This window comes from Enhydra lutris, unplaced genomic scaffold (assembly GCF_002288905.1).
Source record: "Enhydra lutris kenyoni isolate GAN:26980312 unplaced genomic scaffold, ASM228890v2 scaffoldscaffold13, whole genome shotgun sequence".
NCBI classification, from domain to species: Eukaryota; Metazoa; Chordata; class Mammalia; order Carnivora; family Mustelidae; genus Enhydra; species Enhydra lutris.
Genome location: NW_019154097.1, coordinates 3,670,188 through 3,686,748, shown reverse-complemented (window position 1 = coordinate 3,686,748; position 16,561 = coordinate 3,670,188). Strand labels below are relative to the sequence as shown.

Genomic DNA, 16,561 nt, shown 5'->3' with positions numbered 1-16,561 from the left:
AGGTAGCTATGAGCTCAATGATGATGCCCAAAAATGCAGTTTTAATAAAATGATAATGAAATCAACTGAGACAGACTTTCTTCAAATGTATTCCTTGGAAAATGAGTCCTACAGAATGCTTCTCCAAAACGGAGTTGTATGGTCAAATAAGTTTGCCATAACACTATGCACATTATATCCTCCTCTTAAAGAAGCATAACAAGCCTACAATAGAGTAATCTGTTGATGTTACACTCTACTGGAACCCACTGTTTCCCAAATTTCTTTGACCATGGAACTCTTTATCACATAATAGAGAATCTATTGACAGTTGTAGAAACTGAAGTTCTGTGGACAGAATTTTTCCATACTCTGGAGTTCTAAGATTATGGTGGGAAATAGTGTTAAAAACATAGGCTCCAGAGTTAAATAGATCTAGACTTGAATGCAGTTCTCTTACCAGCTAAATGACCCCGATCAAGTTTCTAACTGTCTAAATCTCAGTTTTTTTAATCTATAAAATGGGCCAAATAACAAAGCCTGGTTTGTAAAATTACTGTGAGGGATTCATTTGGATAATGCATGTAAAGTATTTATAGTAATAGTAATATCCAGGGATGCCTGGGTGACTCAGTTGCTTAAGCAACTGCCTTTGGCTCAGGTCATGATCTCAGGTCCTGGGATCAAGTCCCGCACCTGGCTCCTTGCTCTGTGGGGAGCCTGCTTCTTCCTCTACCTGCTGCTCCCTCTGCTTGTGCTCTCTTCCTTGCTCTCTGATAATAAAATCTTTTTAAAAAATAGTAATTCCCAGTAAGTATGGTTATGATGATGATGATTGCGGCAGTAGTTGAGATCAAAAGGAAAATTGTGATATAGGTAATAAAGTTTTCATTGAATGAGGAATTATGGAACAGTTGGGACCTAACTGCAACAAGGAAGCTGAGGATCAGAATAGGTTATGTGAATATCTAGTCATGGCCTGGAAGTGGCACAGAGAGACTGAGAAAACTAAGCCTCACTCTTCACCCAGTAACAGGGCATGAAAAAGGCATTACCCTCCCCCTTTAGAAAGGGCTTTAGTGGTGCCTGGCTGGCTCAGTCAGTAGAACATGTGACTTTTGATCTCGGGGACATGAGTTCAAGCCCCACGCTGAGGGTAGAGTTTACTTTAAAAGAGGCGGCACGGGGGGCAGGGGGAGGGGGCTTTAGCAAACAGCCAGGTTTTAGTCAGTAGAAAATGTACTGATTCCGGTCTCAGATGTCAGTAAGAACTCCAGTTTGCAAAGGGCAGAAGGGACCTGTTGGAGCAACAGCTGGAGCCCTCGTCTAAGAGAGCTTTCTCTAGTTTGTGAAGCAGTAGTAGGGCCTGATCTTGAGTAGGGATTACCACGAAGTTTGAAGAGATGCTAAAAGTTGTGGTTGAAAAAAAAAAAAAAAAAGTAAAAGCTGTAGTTGAGAGAGGTCTACAAGTATTCAGGCTTATTACAGGATTTTCATTTTCGACAGTGTTAAGTAGTAGCACAAGATTAGAAATAATTAAAAAATACATCAAGAGAGGACAGAGTATATAAATTATAATATATCCCCCAAGAGAAATATTATATAGCTATTAAAAGAGAATGGAATAGCTGTATTTGGACTAATAAGGAAAAATCTCCAAGATAACATTAAATTTTAAAATGTGAAGGGCAATGTATGTAAATATACACAAGCATGCATGTGCACATACATGCTTATAATTGCACAGATTATCTGTGGACTGAGTCACAAAACACAGGTAACAAAGGGGGAGATAGGGACTAGAGGCCTGGAAGTTTGAAGTAGGAAGGAAATATTGCACTATACATGTTTAAGTTTATGTTTTGTGTAATTTTCTATTTTTACACTTATTACTTATCCAAAACATTCTTTAGTTTTTTAATTGTTATAGTAGTGATGGTTAGGAAGAGGGATGACAGATTGTGGGAAAAAGGAGGGATAAGTGTGGCCTCAATTAGGGCAAAGAGTTGAAGTGGTGAAAGTTAAGATAGGCAGCCTTTATCAGAGCAAAATCCTGGAGTTTAAAATTATAGAAAGAATGCTTTCCTGGTGCAACTAAGTCTAAGAGATGGGGTCCTCAAAGGTGCTCCACTTGAGCATTTTTCTCCAAGGGGAATACCTTTTTCAGGGTTTCAATAATAGCAGAGGAAGAAAGTCTCCGCTAGAGAGAGAGTCACAAGAATACAACAGTACTTTGTGGGAGAGTTGATTCATTCTGTCTTAATGATCTTCCCTGAGAAAATGCTGATCCATCTCTCAGGCTGACCAGCCCCAATCTTGGATCTCATGGGATTGCTCCATTTAAACACAGGCCTTCTAATCTATTTGCTCAGTTCCATTTCTGCTTACTAAATAAGTCTCTCCTTCTTCAGCTTTCTTTAGCAACCCAAGAGCTTCTGTCAAGGCTTCCTCACGGCTTACCTCCATGTCTTCTCCTTCACTGTCCCTTCCACCTGGAACACCCACCCACCTGCTGCCACCGCAGTCTCCGTTTCTAGAGCTAAAAGTCTCACCTCCTCCCCCAGATTTTTCTGCAGCTAAGCCAAATAAGGTACAGAATCATATCCATTCCACCCACACTACTAACATTACTGCAATGTCATCAAACACTTATTAAGTACATATGACCAGGTGCTCAACCAGCCCAGATACAGAGATGACCTATATGACCTCTCCCCTAAAGCTGCTTATAGGCATGGCATAAGGTAGCTAGGTTCCTATGGTAGTTCCTTAAAGTCTACGGAATGCAGTTATCAGTTGAAGAAGTATGAATGTCCTATAAGTTTATCGGAAATATTCAAATCACAATCAAAGAAATGCAAATTAAAACAAGGAGATACCACTCTTCTGAAGAGAGATGTTCTTTTGCCAAATTGGCAAATATTTTCTAAAATAATACTCAGTGTTGGTGTGGCACATTCAACTACTTAAAGTATGGATTGGAAAAACCTTTCTGAAAACACATCAGAAGTTTATCAGAAGTCTTTAAAAGGCATATACTCCTTAACTCAGTAATTTATTTGAATCTACTTTGAGAAATCTACGTTAAAGAAATAATCAAAATCAAAAACAGACTCATGCACAATAATGCTCATCATAGCATTATTTGTAAATTATAAAGAAATATAAGTTGTTATGGAACATCAACAAAATGGAAGATTATTAGTTAATAATAATCATGAAATGTTTCCAAAAAATATTTAATAACCCAAAATAGGGGCGCCTATGTGGCTCAGTCGTTAAGCGTCTGCCTTCGACTTGGGTTATGTTCCCAGTGTCCTGGGATTGAGCCCCACATCAGGCTCCCTGCTCAGCGAGGAAGCTGCTTCTCCCTCTCCAGCACCCCCCACTGCCTGTGTTCCTTCTCTCGCTGTCTCCTTCTGTCAAATAAATAAATAAAATCTTTAAAAAAAACCTCTCAGAATAAAGCTCACAAAAATAATCTAAGTGAGGAAAATTTTATTATTTTTTTAAAGATTTTATTTATTTATTTGACAGATCGAGATCACAAGTAGACAGAGAGGCAGTCATAGAGACAGAGAGAGAGAGAGAGAGAGAGAGGAGGAAGCAGGCTCCCTGCTGAGCAGAGAGTCCGATGCAGGGCTCGATCCCAGGACCCTGGGATCATGACCTGAGCCGAAGGCAGAGGCTTTAACCCACTGAGCCATCCAGGCGCCCCTAAGTGAGGAAAATTTTAAATGCACACATAGTATGGTCTAAATCAGTAACTTTATATTTAATGTATATAAAAGTTATATAAGAAAACATAGCTAATATTTTATAGTTACTAAGCCCTGGAAAAAATTAAAAATAGATTTAATTAAGAGATAAAGAGGCATGTGGAGACTTCTGTGAAAATGCTGACAGAGTTTTTTGACTAGTTAAGTATCCATAAAAGTTTGGCTAAACACTCTGCTAGGATCTCTACAGGGCTTTTGAACAGCAGCAATAAACAGCATAGCCCCAACAATCAAGAATCTTACAAGTACAGAGGAAAGTCAGATCAAACAGTAAATAAGTAACTCTATCACACCACAGTAAATGTCAGTCTAGAAAATGTATGCACAGAGTCTGGAAACAACCTCCACCTGACTGGATTTTAAATGTGAATACAAATTTAGCTAAGTGGAGAAAGAGAAAGAGTATTCCATGCATGGCAAACAACACGTGCAAAGTCTCTGAGATTAAAAAAAAAAAAAACAGAATAGCACAAAGTGGTAACACCAGAAAGGCATGTAAGGTCTGTATCAGTGCTTTTCCAGTTCTTTTTGTGGAGGATTTGGTTTTTTTATTCCAACATGTCATGGACTGATATTTTTTGTCTAAACCCTGTTCAATGAGACAGGGATATTATCATGCACATGGTATTACAGCAATCCAAACTGCCTCTAAATGCTCACTTAAAGTACTTACTTCAATTTCAGTACTTACTTCATCAAAAAGTAGAAACAAACACTTCCTGGGCTGGTCCATGGACCATACTGGGAGTCCCACTGAAATTATCAAGGTTTTATTTTATCATGAAGGCAATGTGGAGTCACTGAAGTATATTTTTTCTGATTTCCTCTGTTTTTAAATCATAGTTTTACTAGATAATTTAAAACCCTAAAAAAGGGTACTATTACTTTCCCCATCTTGTGGATTAGGAAAATGTGGCTCATTAAGGTTAAAAAACTTTCTCACAAGGATACATTAAGAAAAAAATATGGCAACTCCTATCACAGGTGTAAGGGCCTACTTAGCCAGAGCGAGCCATTTTGTTGTTTATGCAGTAAACTTAGATTGAACCTGCCCCTTCCCCCAAGAGGAAAGCGCTTAGAAACAGAACTGGGGAAATACGGCCAAATAGCCCCCGATAATAGAGTCCAGATACAAGGACGTGTCCGGCCAGGTGGAAACATCCAGTCACGGGAAAGCGCACATATTACCTCCCTACCCGTCAAGGACGTGTTTGGCCAGGTGGAGACATCCAATCAGGAAAGCACCTCCCTAACCACCCAAAAATGTGGGCCCTGCCTTTTGGGCGCCAATTCTGACCAGAGTGATAGGCTAGTTCAAATAACTACTATAGGGTAAATTGTAATTCAATTGGCCACCTGTGTGTGGCCAGACTCAACCACATGGCCTTTGCTCTATAAAAGTTAGTCTGTGAGGCTGGGAAGGGGTCGCCTCTTTGCAAGAGACGGCCCTGGCCAGTCAGTTTGATTCTCGATGCTTGGTGCGAAATAAAGCCCTGCTTAACTTTCGCTTTGTATCAGTCTCGTCCTTTTGTCTACGAACCCTTTCAACAGGCAAGGATTAATCTCCCTAAAACTAAGCTCCTGGAATAAAAAGTTCAATAGAAAAAAAAATGAGCAAAGAATATGACTAGACTATTCACAAAATAGTAAATACTAACAGCCTTTACTTGTATGAAAATATCCTTAACTGTACTAAGATACACACACTTAAATTCTACTGACAAAACACTGCCCAGTAGACTAGCAAAAATTCAAAAATTTGAATAAATCACTCTATTGGTGGATTTGGGAAGAAAAAAAGCACCCTCATGACATTACTAGTAGGAGTATAAATTGGTACATTATCTGTGGAAGGCAGATACCCTTTGGGGTAGTCATTAAAGCTGCTCACAAAAGCCTTCTCCTTCTCTTTCGGGTATACTATACTGTTCACTTGAGGTTAAATATGGTTATACGACTTGCTTTAGCCAGGGAAATGTGAGCAAAAGTGACATATTGTATATTCTGGGTGGAAGTTTTTTGCTTGTTTGTTTTAAAGATTTTATTTATTTATTTATTTGACAGAGATTGAGAGAGAGAAAGTGATCACAAGTAGGCAGAGAGGCAGGCAGAGGGAGAGGGGGAAGCAGGCTCCCCACTGAGCAGAGAGCCAGATGCCGGGCTGGATCTAGAACCCTGAGACTGACTGGAGCTGAAGGCAGAGGCTTAACCCACTGAGCCACCCAGGCGCCCCCTGAGTGGAAGTTTGAAGAACCAGAGTGCAATTTGATATGTTCTCTTTCATTTATCTTTTCTTTCCCTCCACCACCCATACTGACAAATGTCCTAGATGCAGAACTCCTTGACATGCAGGATGACAAGCAGCATGAACAAAATAAACCTTTACTGTTTCAAGCTACTGACAAATGGAGGGCAACATGACAATATTTATTGAATTTACAAATACATATCCTCTCAAATATACTTGCAAAATGACATATGTAAAAGGTGCTCATTTACAACATGGTTTGTTATAGCAAATGACTGGAAACAACCAAATGAACCAAATTAACATCAACAGAATACTAGTTAAATACTTGCAGGAACTTCATACAGCAAAATATCTGTAACTATTGAGAAAAAATTCTCTTAAAGCTAATATGGAAGGATCTCCAAATGAAAAAACAAGATGTTCTCAGTATGTACACCAATTTTGTTTAAAAAAAAAAAAAGTGAGGGGGTACAATATATATTCATATGTTCTTGTACTTGCACCAAGCAACTATGGAACAGTAAGAAAATAACAATTATTACCTTGGACAGACCATTAAAGGGTGACTCGGTGGAACTTCCAATTTACTCAGGAAAAATATTTGGGGTGCTGTACTTAACTTCCTACTGTCACAACCTCAATTAAGTTAGGCAAATCTCATGTTAAGTATAAATAGCGTACTTCTACCTCTATCTGAAACTGTTCTGATACTCTTCATTAAACTCTGGCTTGTCTTTATCCTCTTGGCCACATCTAATCAGCTTCTATTACATTACCTGTGTTATGTATATATTTACTACTGTTCTCTTATTAAGCAATGGTTCTGTTTTTGCTATTCTTTTTGAGAGATTCTGAACTGCCTCTTAAAAAGAAAAAAATCATAGCAAACTGTGCCTGCTCCAATATATTCTTGTTTTTCTCATTCAGAACTTTTTTTTTTTTTTTTTTTTTTTTTTTTTTTTTTAATTTATTTATTTGACAGACAGAGATCACAAGCAGGCAGAGAGGCAGGCAGAGAGAGAGGAGGAAGCAGGCTCCCTGCCGAGCAGAGAGCCCGATGCGGGGCTCGATCCCAGGACCCTGAGATCACGACCCGAGCCGAAGGCAGCGGCTTAACCCACTGAGCCACCCAGGCGCCCCTCATTCAGAACTTTTATGTGGATGTTATTTGTTTTACTTTCCTTTATAATAAGAATTATAAAAACCTTACTTATGGAAAATTACAAATAAAAAGTTAGTAGGTATTCTAACACTGTCTCCATAAATGTTCACTTTAAATGTTTATCTCCTGTCACTCTAGACCAACAGACTCCAAATCTAAAATCTATATACATGTATAACTGTGTTAATACATTACATTATAAAAATGTAAAAAGCATAAAAGAAATAATCATTTAAGATTTACTAATGATAAAAAAAGTTTTCTGCTGTCACTAAAAGTACTAATAATATTTTTAGTGAAAGCAATGTGATACAATATGCCTCATTATTTTTTAAATCTCGGTTTAACATTTCATTATAGGATTATTTGAAGGTCTGGTTCCACTTTCAATTATTTCAATACTTGGTTTTCAAAGCTGCCAAAAAGATACAGATACATCAGTCAAATGAAAGATGTGCAAGTGGTTCCTACGTAGCAATTATTCAAAGATTTTGTTGAAATTTGGCTAATTAAGTTCTCATTTTCTCTGATATCTTACCAAATAGAAATATTTTTAACAAGTAAGCTCAAACCTCACTGAAAACTTTCATTATAAGTATTTTCAAATATGTTAATAGCTTCTTTCCAAGATTTTAGAACATGTAGTTACTGGGTTTTATAGGTAACAGTCATTGTTTCTGGAAAAAAAAAAAAAAGAACACTTACACAAAAGAAAGATTCTTAAACATCTGTATTCACAGCAGCTACCTTTTCAATCATTATTAAAACATCTTCTCTCTGAAGGGTCAAATTAGCAATGCTTGTAAGAAGCTAGAACAATATGAGTGACAAAATAAATGATAAAAATGATTATGACTGTAAAATGTAATACATTATATAATAAATTAGGTATCTATGAGTCCACAGTGACATAAATAAATTGATGGGAGAAAAGGGAAATCTCTTCCCTATAGTAGAATGCCAACTAATGAATGTAGAAAGTATAATGGAAATAGAAAGTTACCATTTGGCAGCCGCCATTAGTGATGAAGATTCAGAAAGGAGACATCAATGAATGCTTAGCTCATTGGTGGAGGTGCAATGCGGAATAAGATACTGGCATATTTTTAGAGTACACAAAACACCAGTTACATCAACTACAAAAGGAAAAAAAGGTGCCTCAACAGGTTGGAAACCTGGTCAATAAAAACTTAACTAGGTGACTGAGATTAATATTAAGGGTAGTGTAAGGACCTATTTTATATTTTTATATCTTAGCCAGAGGCTTCCACTGAGGTTAAACAATAACATTGTTGTTTAACCCTTAAACTGACCCTGCTCCCCTTCCCCCAGGGGACTTACTTAAAAACAAGCCTCAGGTAACAAAGCATAAATACAAGGATGGGTCAGGCCAGGTGAAGACAATCCGATCAGTGGGGGGTTGCATACTGTCTCCTTAGCTACCAAGGAGTATGGGCCCCGCCCTTTGGGAGCTTTTTGCGTGCCAATCCTAACCTAAATTGTAATTCAATTGGTCACCTAGCAACACTGTGCAGTTTCTCTGTGTGTTACAATTTCATTGGCCACCTATGCGTGGCCAGGCCCAACCACATGGCCTTTGCCCTTAAAAGCCAGTCCATAAAGGAGAGCGGGGTTGCCCTCTCTCTAAGAGGCGCGGCCTTGGCCGGCCAGTTTGATTCTTGATGCTTGGCGTGAAATAAAGCTTTGCTTGACCTTCACTTTGTATCAGTCTTGCTGCTTTAATCACAGACCCATTATTGGGGCATAACAGGTAGCACATGTTGACACGTGTACTTTCTGATACAATTCACTAAAAAGAGCCCAGCATATTTTTGTGTAATTCCTGCCAAGAAAGCATGGCCTGAGTCTGAACATGAGGAAACATTGGATGGACCCCAAATGAACATGCTACAAAATAAAAGGCCTATACCATCTGTCCAAGATAAAACTGAAGAACTATTCCTGATTAGAGGAGACTAAAGAGATATGACTACTAAATGCAACATGTCAGCCTGGATAGTATACCCTGGACTAGGGAAGAAAAGAGACATTGTTGTGATGGCAAAATTTGTATGGCATTTTTATGATGGTGTTGCCATTGTTGATTTCCTCCAGTGGATAGTTACACTGTGCTTATATAAGAGAGTAGCTTTAGTTTTTTGGGAAGTACAAATAGGACTATTTAGGAGTAACACAACATCATCTCTTCAACTTTTTCTCAAATGGTTCAGAAAAAGATTAATCACACATAATGGACAGAAGGTGATGAAAACTGGTGACATCAACAACTGGACCACCTTGGCAAGAAAGATTTAAGAGTTCTTAATACGTTATTTTGGCAAATTTTCCCTAAGTCTGAAATTATTTCAAAATAAATTATTTTTCAAGTGTGTTTACACACGTGAGCATGCTTGTATTTTTAATGCAGGTATCTGCCAAGTATTATACTACTGACAGCCACTTGTCATCATTTAAAAACATCCTTTCTGTATACATCACAAAGGCCCTAACAGGTGAGGCAGTGGCCTTGAAGTGGGTAGCCAAGGGAGACAACAACTGACTCTAAGAGGCCTTGTAATGGTTCCCCATCCTAAACTCAAAATGAAAAGGGCTCAAAGTGACAATGGTACTGAAAAAAGCATTTAACTTAACCTTCAGGCTCTCAACCCACTAGGTCTATCTGATTTCCATTAATCAGCATAGAAGGAAACCAACAGCCACCTCCCATCCCTTAAGGCTCTAGCTTACTTGTCATGCATCCCCAGATGCACACTATAAGGAGATGACTAATCAGTGACTGCCTCGTCAGCACCATATGTCTCCAAATTTCAAAGGAAAAACTGTCCCAACTAGTACTAGAAAAACAGATTTCCTACCTCCTGCAGCCGGAGTCGAACCTTGGTAACTGCTCGGATCCAGTGTGCTCTGGCTTGGGTAAATGGCGAAGAAGCATTCTCCTCAGGAAAACTTGTAACAAAGAAAGGAATGTTTCTTAAGAACAGCCCAGGCCACAGGGTGACCGCTTAAGGCAAAAGTGCCAAATAACTTAAGTAAAATACTTTGTATTTATGCCTAGACTTGTTTCATGAGTCAGGCCACTATACAGCATAGTCCTAAATAGCTAATGTGGGGGAAAAAAATCCTCTCTAAAATGACAACTCCTGGGGCACCTGGGTGGCTCAGTGGGTTAAAGCCTCTGCCTTCGGCTCGGGTCATGATCCCAGGTTCCTGGGATAGAGCCCCGCATCGGAGTCTCTGCTCGGCGGGGAGCCTGCTTCCTCCTCTCTCTCTCTCTGCCTGCCTCTCTGCCTACTTGTGATCTCTGCCTGTCAAGTGAGTAAATAAATAATCTTAAAACAAAACAAAACAAAACACTTTAAAATGACAACTCCTTTTAGCTTTTTATCCATTCCCTCTCTTCTTTCCCCATTTTTCACTTACCCAATAAGCCAGCTCACTAGGACAGTCAGATTTCAGGATTCTAGTAAAAGCAATGGCAAGGGCCTTGAATCAATGCTAGCACAAAAACTATGCAGACATGTGTACTAATCCTTGTGCCTTGCCTCTCAAGACCACCAGTCTCCCTTGGGCATTCTACATGCCATCCATCCTTAGGGCACAATTTTGTTCCTGCAAACCCTTCCTGCTCCACTAAAAATTTTGGAAGGCTTACCAATTCCTAGACTACAACAAAAATGCTAAGGAAAAAAGCACAGCCTATTTCCTACCATAGTCTTGTTCCTTGAGCTGCCTTAGGGACAACCTCAATGAAATAACAATAAATATAACAAACTAGTTTTGGGACAGAAACACTACACTGTATTAGAACAAATCATCATCTAGTTTCTTAACTGTGGAACAGTAGTCAGTTCTTGGTGACAATGCTTCTCCTCTCTTCCACTGAGGTCTAGTGCCAAGGCAGCAAACAAGCATCCACCATCTAGACATCTGAAATATAGGCCAACCTCTGCTGTCATCTAACTGGATCAACTGTTTTAAAACACTGTGGTCACTGGTGACCAAGGTAGAACTGGACCACACTTGAACAGCTAGGATCTGAAAGGACACAGCCAGTAGAGAAGGACAAATACTTGTGCTGGGCACTTCTGCTGCTCTACCAAGAACTCTACCCACACAATAGCATCTGCCAAATCTAAGGTCTACAAAGAGCCATTTTTCAGTGGCTCATCAACCACAACAACTCTTGGATGTCTTGTCTATTAGATGAGCCACTAGAGAGGTCTAAAAATCAGGAAAACGTTAAGGAGAAAAGAAAGTTTGTATCTTCAGTGGTGGAGTATGATGAAGTTCTTGAACCTAGGTGAGGTTCAGTGGGGTGAGGTTCGGAGCCTACGGCTAAGAAAGAATTCTTAAGACATCTTTGGTGCAAAAAGGTGGTTTATTAGAGCACGGGGACAGGACCCGTGGGCAGACGGAGATGCTGCCCCGTTATCCTGAGGAGTGGCTGATTATATACACAGGAGTTGGGTAGGTGAGGACAAAGGGAGTGATGTTAGTTTCTAAGGAATTTTGGAAGCAAGGTCTCCAGGACCTTGAGGGGCTAGCTATTGTTGGGAGAAAGGTTATTCATTACTAGTAGTAAAAATCTTCTTGTGAGACCCTTTAGATGTATATCAGTGGGCCACATGCTTGGGAATGATTCTCGACACTATCTTGGAGATCTAGAGATAAAGCTTCACATTTCTCCTATCAAGTGTCCTTGTTAGTGAGATTTGGGTTTAGAAGAAATTTAACTTTATTTAGGGCTTGAGGAACTGAGTTACTTGCCTCTGGAAATTGTGCTATTGTTAGATAGCTTCTTTGTTGTAAATCTCTAGGACATTGGTAAACCAAGGGAGATTCCTGTCTTGCAGGACTGTGATCTCTGCAAGTTAACTATTTGTTTCTCTTTTAGGGCAGCCAGATGTGCCTGAGGAATGTCACACATATTACCGAGGGGAGCGGGTGGAGAGGGGGTGCAAGATGCCAGCTTTTGCTTTGTCCTCAGCCAGACTCCTGCTCCCTCATCAGAGTAGATATACCAACAATTCTTCAAACTTTTACCACTTATAACTGCACTCACTGCTCTGACCTTTTGGTGAGAGGCATTATTTTTAGAACTTGAAATCTGAGAATCCAAGTCACCCTAGCCCTTATCACTCTAGCACAGTGGTTTTCAACTGGGGACACTTTTGCCCAGCATGGGCAATGACAACATCTGGAGACATTTTTGGTTGTCACAACTGGTAGTTGCCACTGGCAAGTAGTACAGAGGCCAGAGATGCCACCATACATTCCACAATGCCCACAATAGCTCCTCATAACAAAGAGTTACCTGGTCCCAAATGTCAATAGTGCTAAGATTGAAAAATCACACTCTGCCCCAAACTATCAACAAATCTACTGACCAATTCAGCTCAATAACACTCAAACACAGTACTAAACTTCATTAGAAGACTGCTAGAAACACAAGTTTAAAATTTTTCTTCTTATGGGTACCAATGAATTCTAGAAACACTGCTAGACCCTGGGGCAGAAGGGTGAGTTAGATCTAACTCTTAGACCAATTCTTTCTTAACTCTGTCCTAGTTTTCTCAATCAGGAAAATACAAAACAAAACAATGTTCATGTAAGAAATTTAAACATTAATAGGCTAGGAGGCCTATTTCATCCAAAGCAGGTCTTTTTAATGAAACAAGTTGTAGGTCTTGGATCAGTTCCAGACTCAGAGGCTCCCATATATAGGTCAATTAGTAGGCCAATAACCGCAGATTTAAGAAGGCCTGGTACACTGCAGCTAACTACAAAGAACCCATGTGTTCCTCTGAGAGCCTCAAAATATTTAGGGAATTATACCAAAAAGTCAAAGGAAGCAGTGCAGAGCTAAACCTCAGTATCCTGAATCACTGCCATACCCACCTGTACAGAAACAAATGAAAAGCACTTACATCCTGAAATACCACAGGCAGGTACTAAGGAGACCATGTGAATTCCTCAAGGCAGCTATAACCTACCTCTCCTGGGGGCCTAGGACGTGGTCTTTGTGTAGCACCAGATCTGGAGGAGGATGGATTGAGGCATCTTCTTTCCTCTCCTTGGGTTCAAATGCTCTCCCCTTCTCTTCTTCACCTGTTACCTCCAAGGCTTTCTCTTGTTCTCCAAAACCCGCTTGGCCATCTCTGGAGAAGCTGCCAGAGCTGTGGCACGAATGAGTTGAGTCCCTCTCCCGACGGTCATCATCTTGTTCGTGACACTGGTCTAGTTCACTCAACTGAGAGCTTCCTTGACTTACATTACAGGAGGAGCCATACCTACTACTGCTGGTGGGGCTGTGAGAATGAGAGGAAGACAGATGAGTATGTATATGCAAACTAGAGACCAGGACAAATGTAATGGATAAATCCAGAAGTAATGATTCTTTCAGTGGCAAGAATCACAAATACTAGGTTCCTGGGAAGACAGAACCAAACTTCACAATCTAGAAGAACTAGTTTCTAGTCAGCAGAAGCACAAAGGAAAAACACTACAACATGCTGGGTTCTCTAACAGCACTTAATCTCAACCTGTGGCAGACGCTGAAGCACACTTTATCTCAAAGTAATTTTTTAAGTAGCAGTTTAACCTTAATTATTAAGAATTACTAAATATAAAAGTAGCCTCTTGTTTACACCTAATATTCTTTACTTGGACTTCTAAAGAATCTTGTCCAATGGCTGTGATTAAAGTATTCTAATTTCCATAAAGTAAAATGGATGAGATCTACTCCCCTTTTCTATTATTTACTAAACTGATGTGACCTTTTCTTCCTCTGTAATTATAAACGTGAATGTCTGTTCCTTAGGATGAGCAAAGGAGATTGGAGATGTTCCTTCAATTATCTCTCAACTATCTACATGATGAGGTAATGGATACGATTGCGAGATGAAATCTATGACAAAAAAAAAAAAAAATTCCTCTGGGGAATGGTCTCATCAACATGAATGTTACAATATATCCCGGGCAGCACAGGGAATGTCCTAATGAGAAACTTGCCCACCTGTAACTGAGTTGCTCTTGGAATATGGCTCGTTTGGGATAAATAGGACAAAAGCCAACTCCAGAATCTGCATCAGGACCACACTAATATGTTTCTATACTTGAGGAGAGGCCAGCCCAACCCTTACTCAATCACTTGAATTCCCATACCCATAAAAGAAATTTGTTCCCCTGCTCTGAGAGACAGCACCTATAGCAGAGAAAGTGGCAGTGAATCATGATTAGAAAGAAGGGCAGTATCCATAAGTTACTCCCTTGAGCTATACACTGAATTTAAGGCAGTCAGTCCTACTCCAGCTAGAGCTTCTAGGTGATGATCTTTAAGACCTATCCCAGTTCATATGGATAGTTCTATCCCAAATCAGGGGAACCCTTTCACCTCCGGTATCCTGCTAAAAAGCTTCCATGCAAAAGGATGAAGAAGTTCCTTGCCACAGAGTCAAGCCTTTAACTGAAGGGCTTATGTTTACCCTTGACTAAATGAAGATAAATCGTTATTGTTTCCCAGGGATATTTTTCCCTATGGTACCTCCTGATTACCTGGTATTTTCAGGCTAATTTCTGATCCTTTGTCCCATGGCACCAGGACAGGTACCAGGTCACTGTTATGAACAGTTCCTAACACATGTGTATACACACACACACACACACACACACACACACACACACACACACGATCTCTAAAATCAACCCCTCTGGACAGGTTTTGGGAAAGAGGTCCTGGCAGCATTCTTAAGTTGTACTGTATACGGTGTTTCTTCTTAGGGGAAATAACGGGATCTTTTCCACGGGGACCCTGCACAATGCTCCAGAATAAAGAACGACAGCAAAGGACAGCCTTAAGCTCCTGTGACACTTTACTCAAAGCACTTACCAGACACCAGTCTTAAGGGTACAAAAAGGCAAAGACTGGAAGAAGCTATGCAAATCCATGTGGAATAGGACATAGAATATAAATTAGCCCAACCTCTGTATCTTACATTTTACTTAATAACCTCATTGCCACTGGAGAAAGCATCTTAGAAGCCTTGAAAAAGCAAAGCACAGTAGATCTCTCCCCAGCTTGTATAGATAAAAGTGCTAAAAGCCCAAGGAAGCATCCTAACCTATCATATGTGGTTGTAATTAATATATGCTACACTACTACTTGCTGCCTCTTCCTGACCTCCATTCTCCATTCCACTTTACACAAGGCAGAGAAAACCAGAGTGAGTAAATCCCAGGGTCCAGCCTTTCCTTTAGCAGTAAGTTCCTTCTTCCAATAAATGAATTACATCTGACACTAGAGAGAGGGAAGAGGATGAAAAGACCCTTACATTATTTCTTGTTACTTAACCCCTAGTTAACATGAAGCTCAGATGCTAGGAAAGACATAGGAAAAATAAAAAGCAGGCTACCATTAAACTACCACTAAGTCACTGCATCATAAATGGTCAATTTCTTAAAGTCATTTATGATGCTTAGATTGACAACAGGCCTTTTGTCGGTCTTTGGTTCCTTGATGCCATGGAGAGTAACTGGTTGCTGTATGTCTGAAAGAGAGTCAGTGCTAGCAGGCAACACCTCCTCCTTTTGTGTTTCTGGCTGGTGAAGTAGCTCATTGACAGTGCAGTGTTCTTCCTTATGAGTGCCTGAAGGACAAGTGGAGCTAGAAAGGTTGCTATTGGAACCCCAGTATTCTCCTGATGCTGAGACTTCTTGCTGGTTTTCCATTTCTCCAGGTCCTGAAAGCTCATGAGCACGTATACTTGGCTTGGTCTCCTGCTGCTCAGAGGTCCCAGAGGGCTGACCAGCTGGCTCAGCACTAGCCTCAGTCATTCGAGAAGACTCTAAAGCTTTGTCAGCCTCCCTAGCATTAAGGACTTGATCGCTACTGATAACCAGAGCTCGAGAAGAGGGTTCTGCAGGCATTTGTTCAGGGCCCCCTCTGTTCTCTTTTGGCCATGTGAATGAGAGATCTAGCTTCTTTCCAAACCTTAGTTTTAGATCACTTGCCATAATGCTCCCTTTCCCCTCACTACCTCCCTCAAACAGAGTTGACAACTTTTTAAAACTGGCCATTAAACCAGGCTCTACTGCTCTGTTGCCAGAGGAAGGAGATGGGGAAAAGAAAGAGCTCAGTGGTTTCCCACAGTCAGTGGCAGAGGATGGGAAATGGAGTTTTGGCCAACTGGGCATGTTTGGGATCTCAAAGTGAGATCTTGGCTGCTCTGTTTCCTGGGGGATTGCAGGTAGATCTTTCTGGGTATCAAGTATCCCACAACTTTCTTTAGCACAAAGCACAGGTTCCTCTAGCACAGGGTGAGAAAGGTATCCCTGGGTTTCTGGTGTGGCACTCTGGCCAACACTTGCCTC

General features: G+C 40.3%; 1 protein-coding gene across 1 annotated transcript in view; it reads right to left on the bottom strand.

Moving 5' to 3' along the window:
* LOC111145919 (unc-13 homolog B) overlaps positions 1-16,561 on the bottom strand; it is a 213,794-nt gene that overhangs the window by 75,620 nt on the left and 121,613 nt on the right. Inside the window, exons 9-10 of the mRNA XM_022501228.1 lie at positions 13,186-13,500; positions 10,048-10,138 (exon numbers count right to left, since the gene is read on the bottom strand). Coding sequence (XP_022356936.1) covers positions 10,048-10,138; positions 13,186-13,500 — 406 coding nt within the window. The remainder of the gene's footprint in view (positions 1-10,047; positions 10,139-13,185; positions 13,501-16,561) is intronic.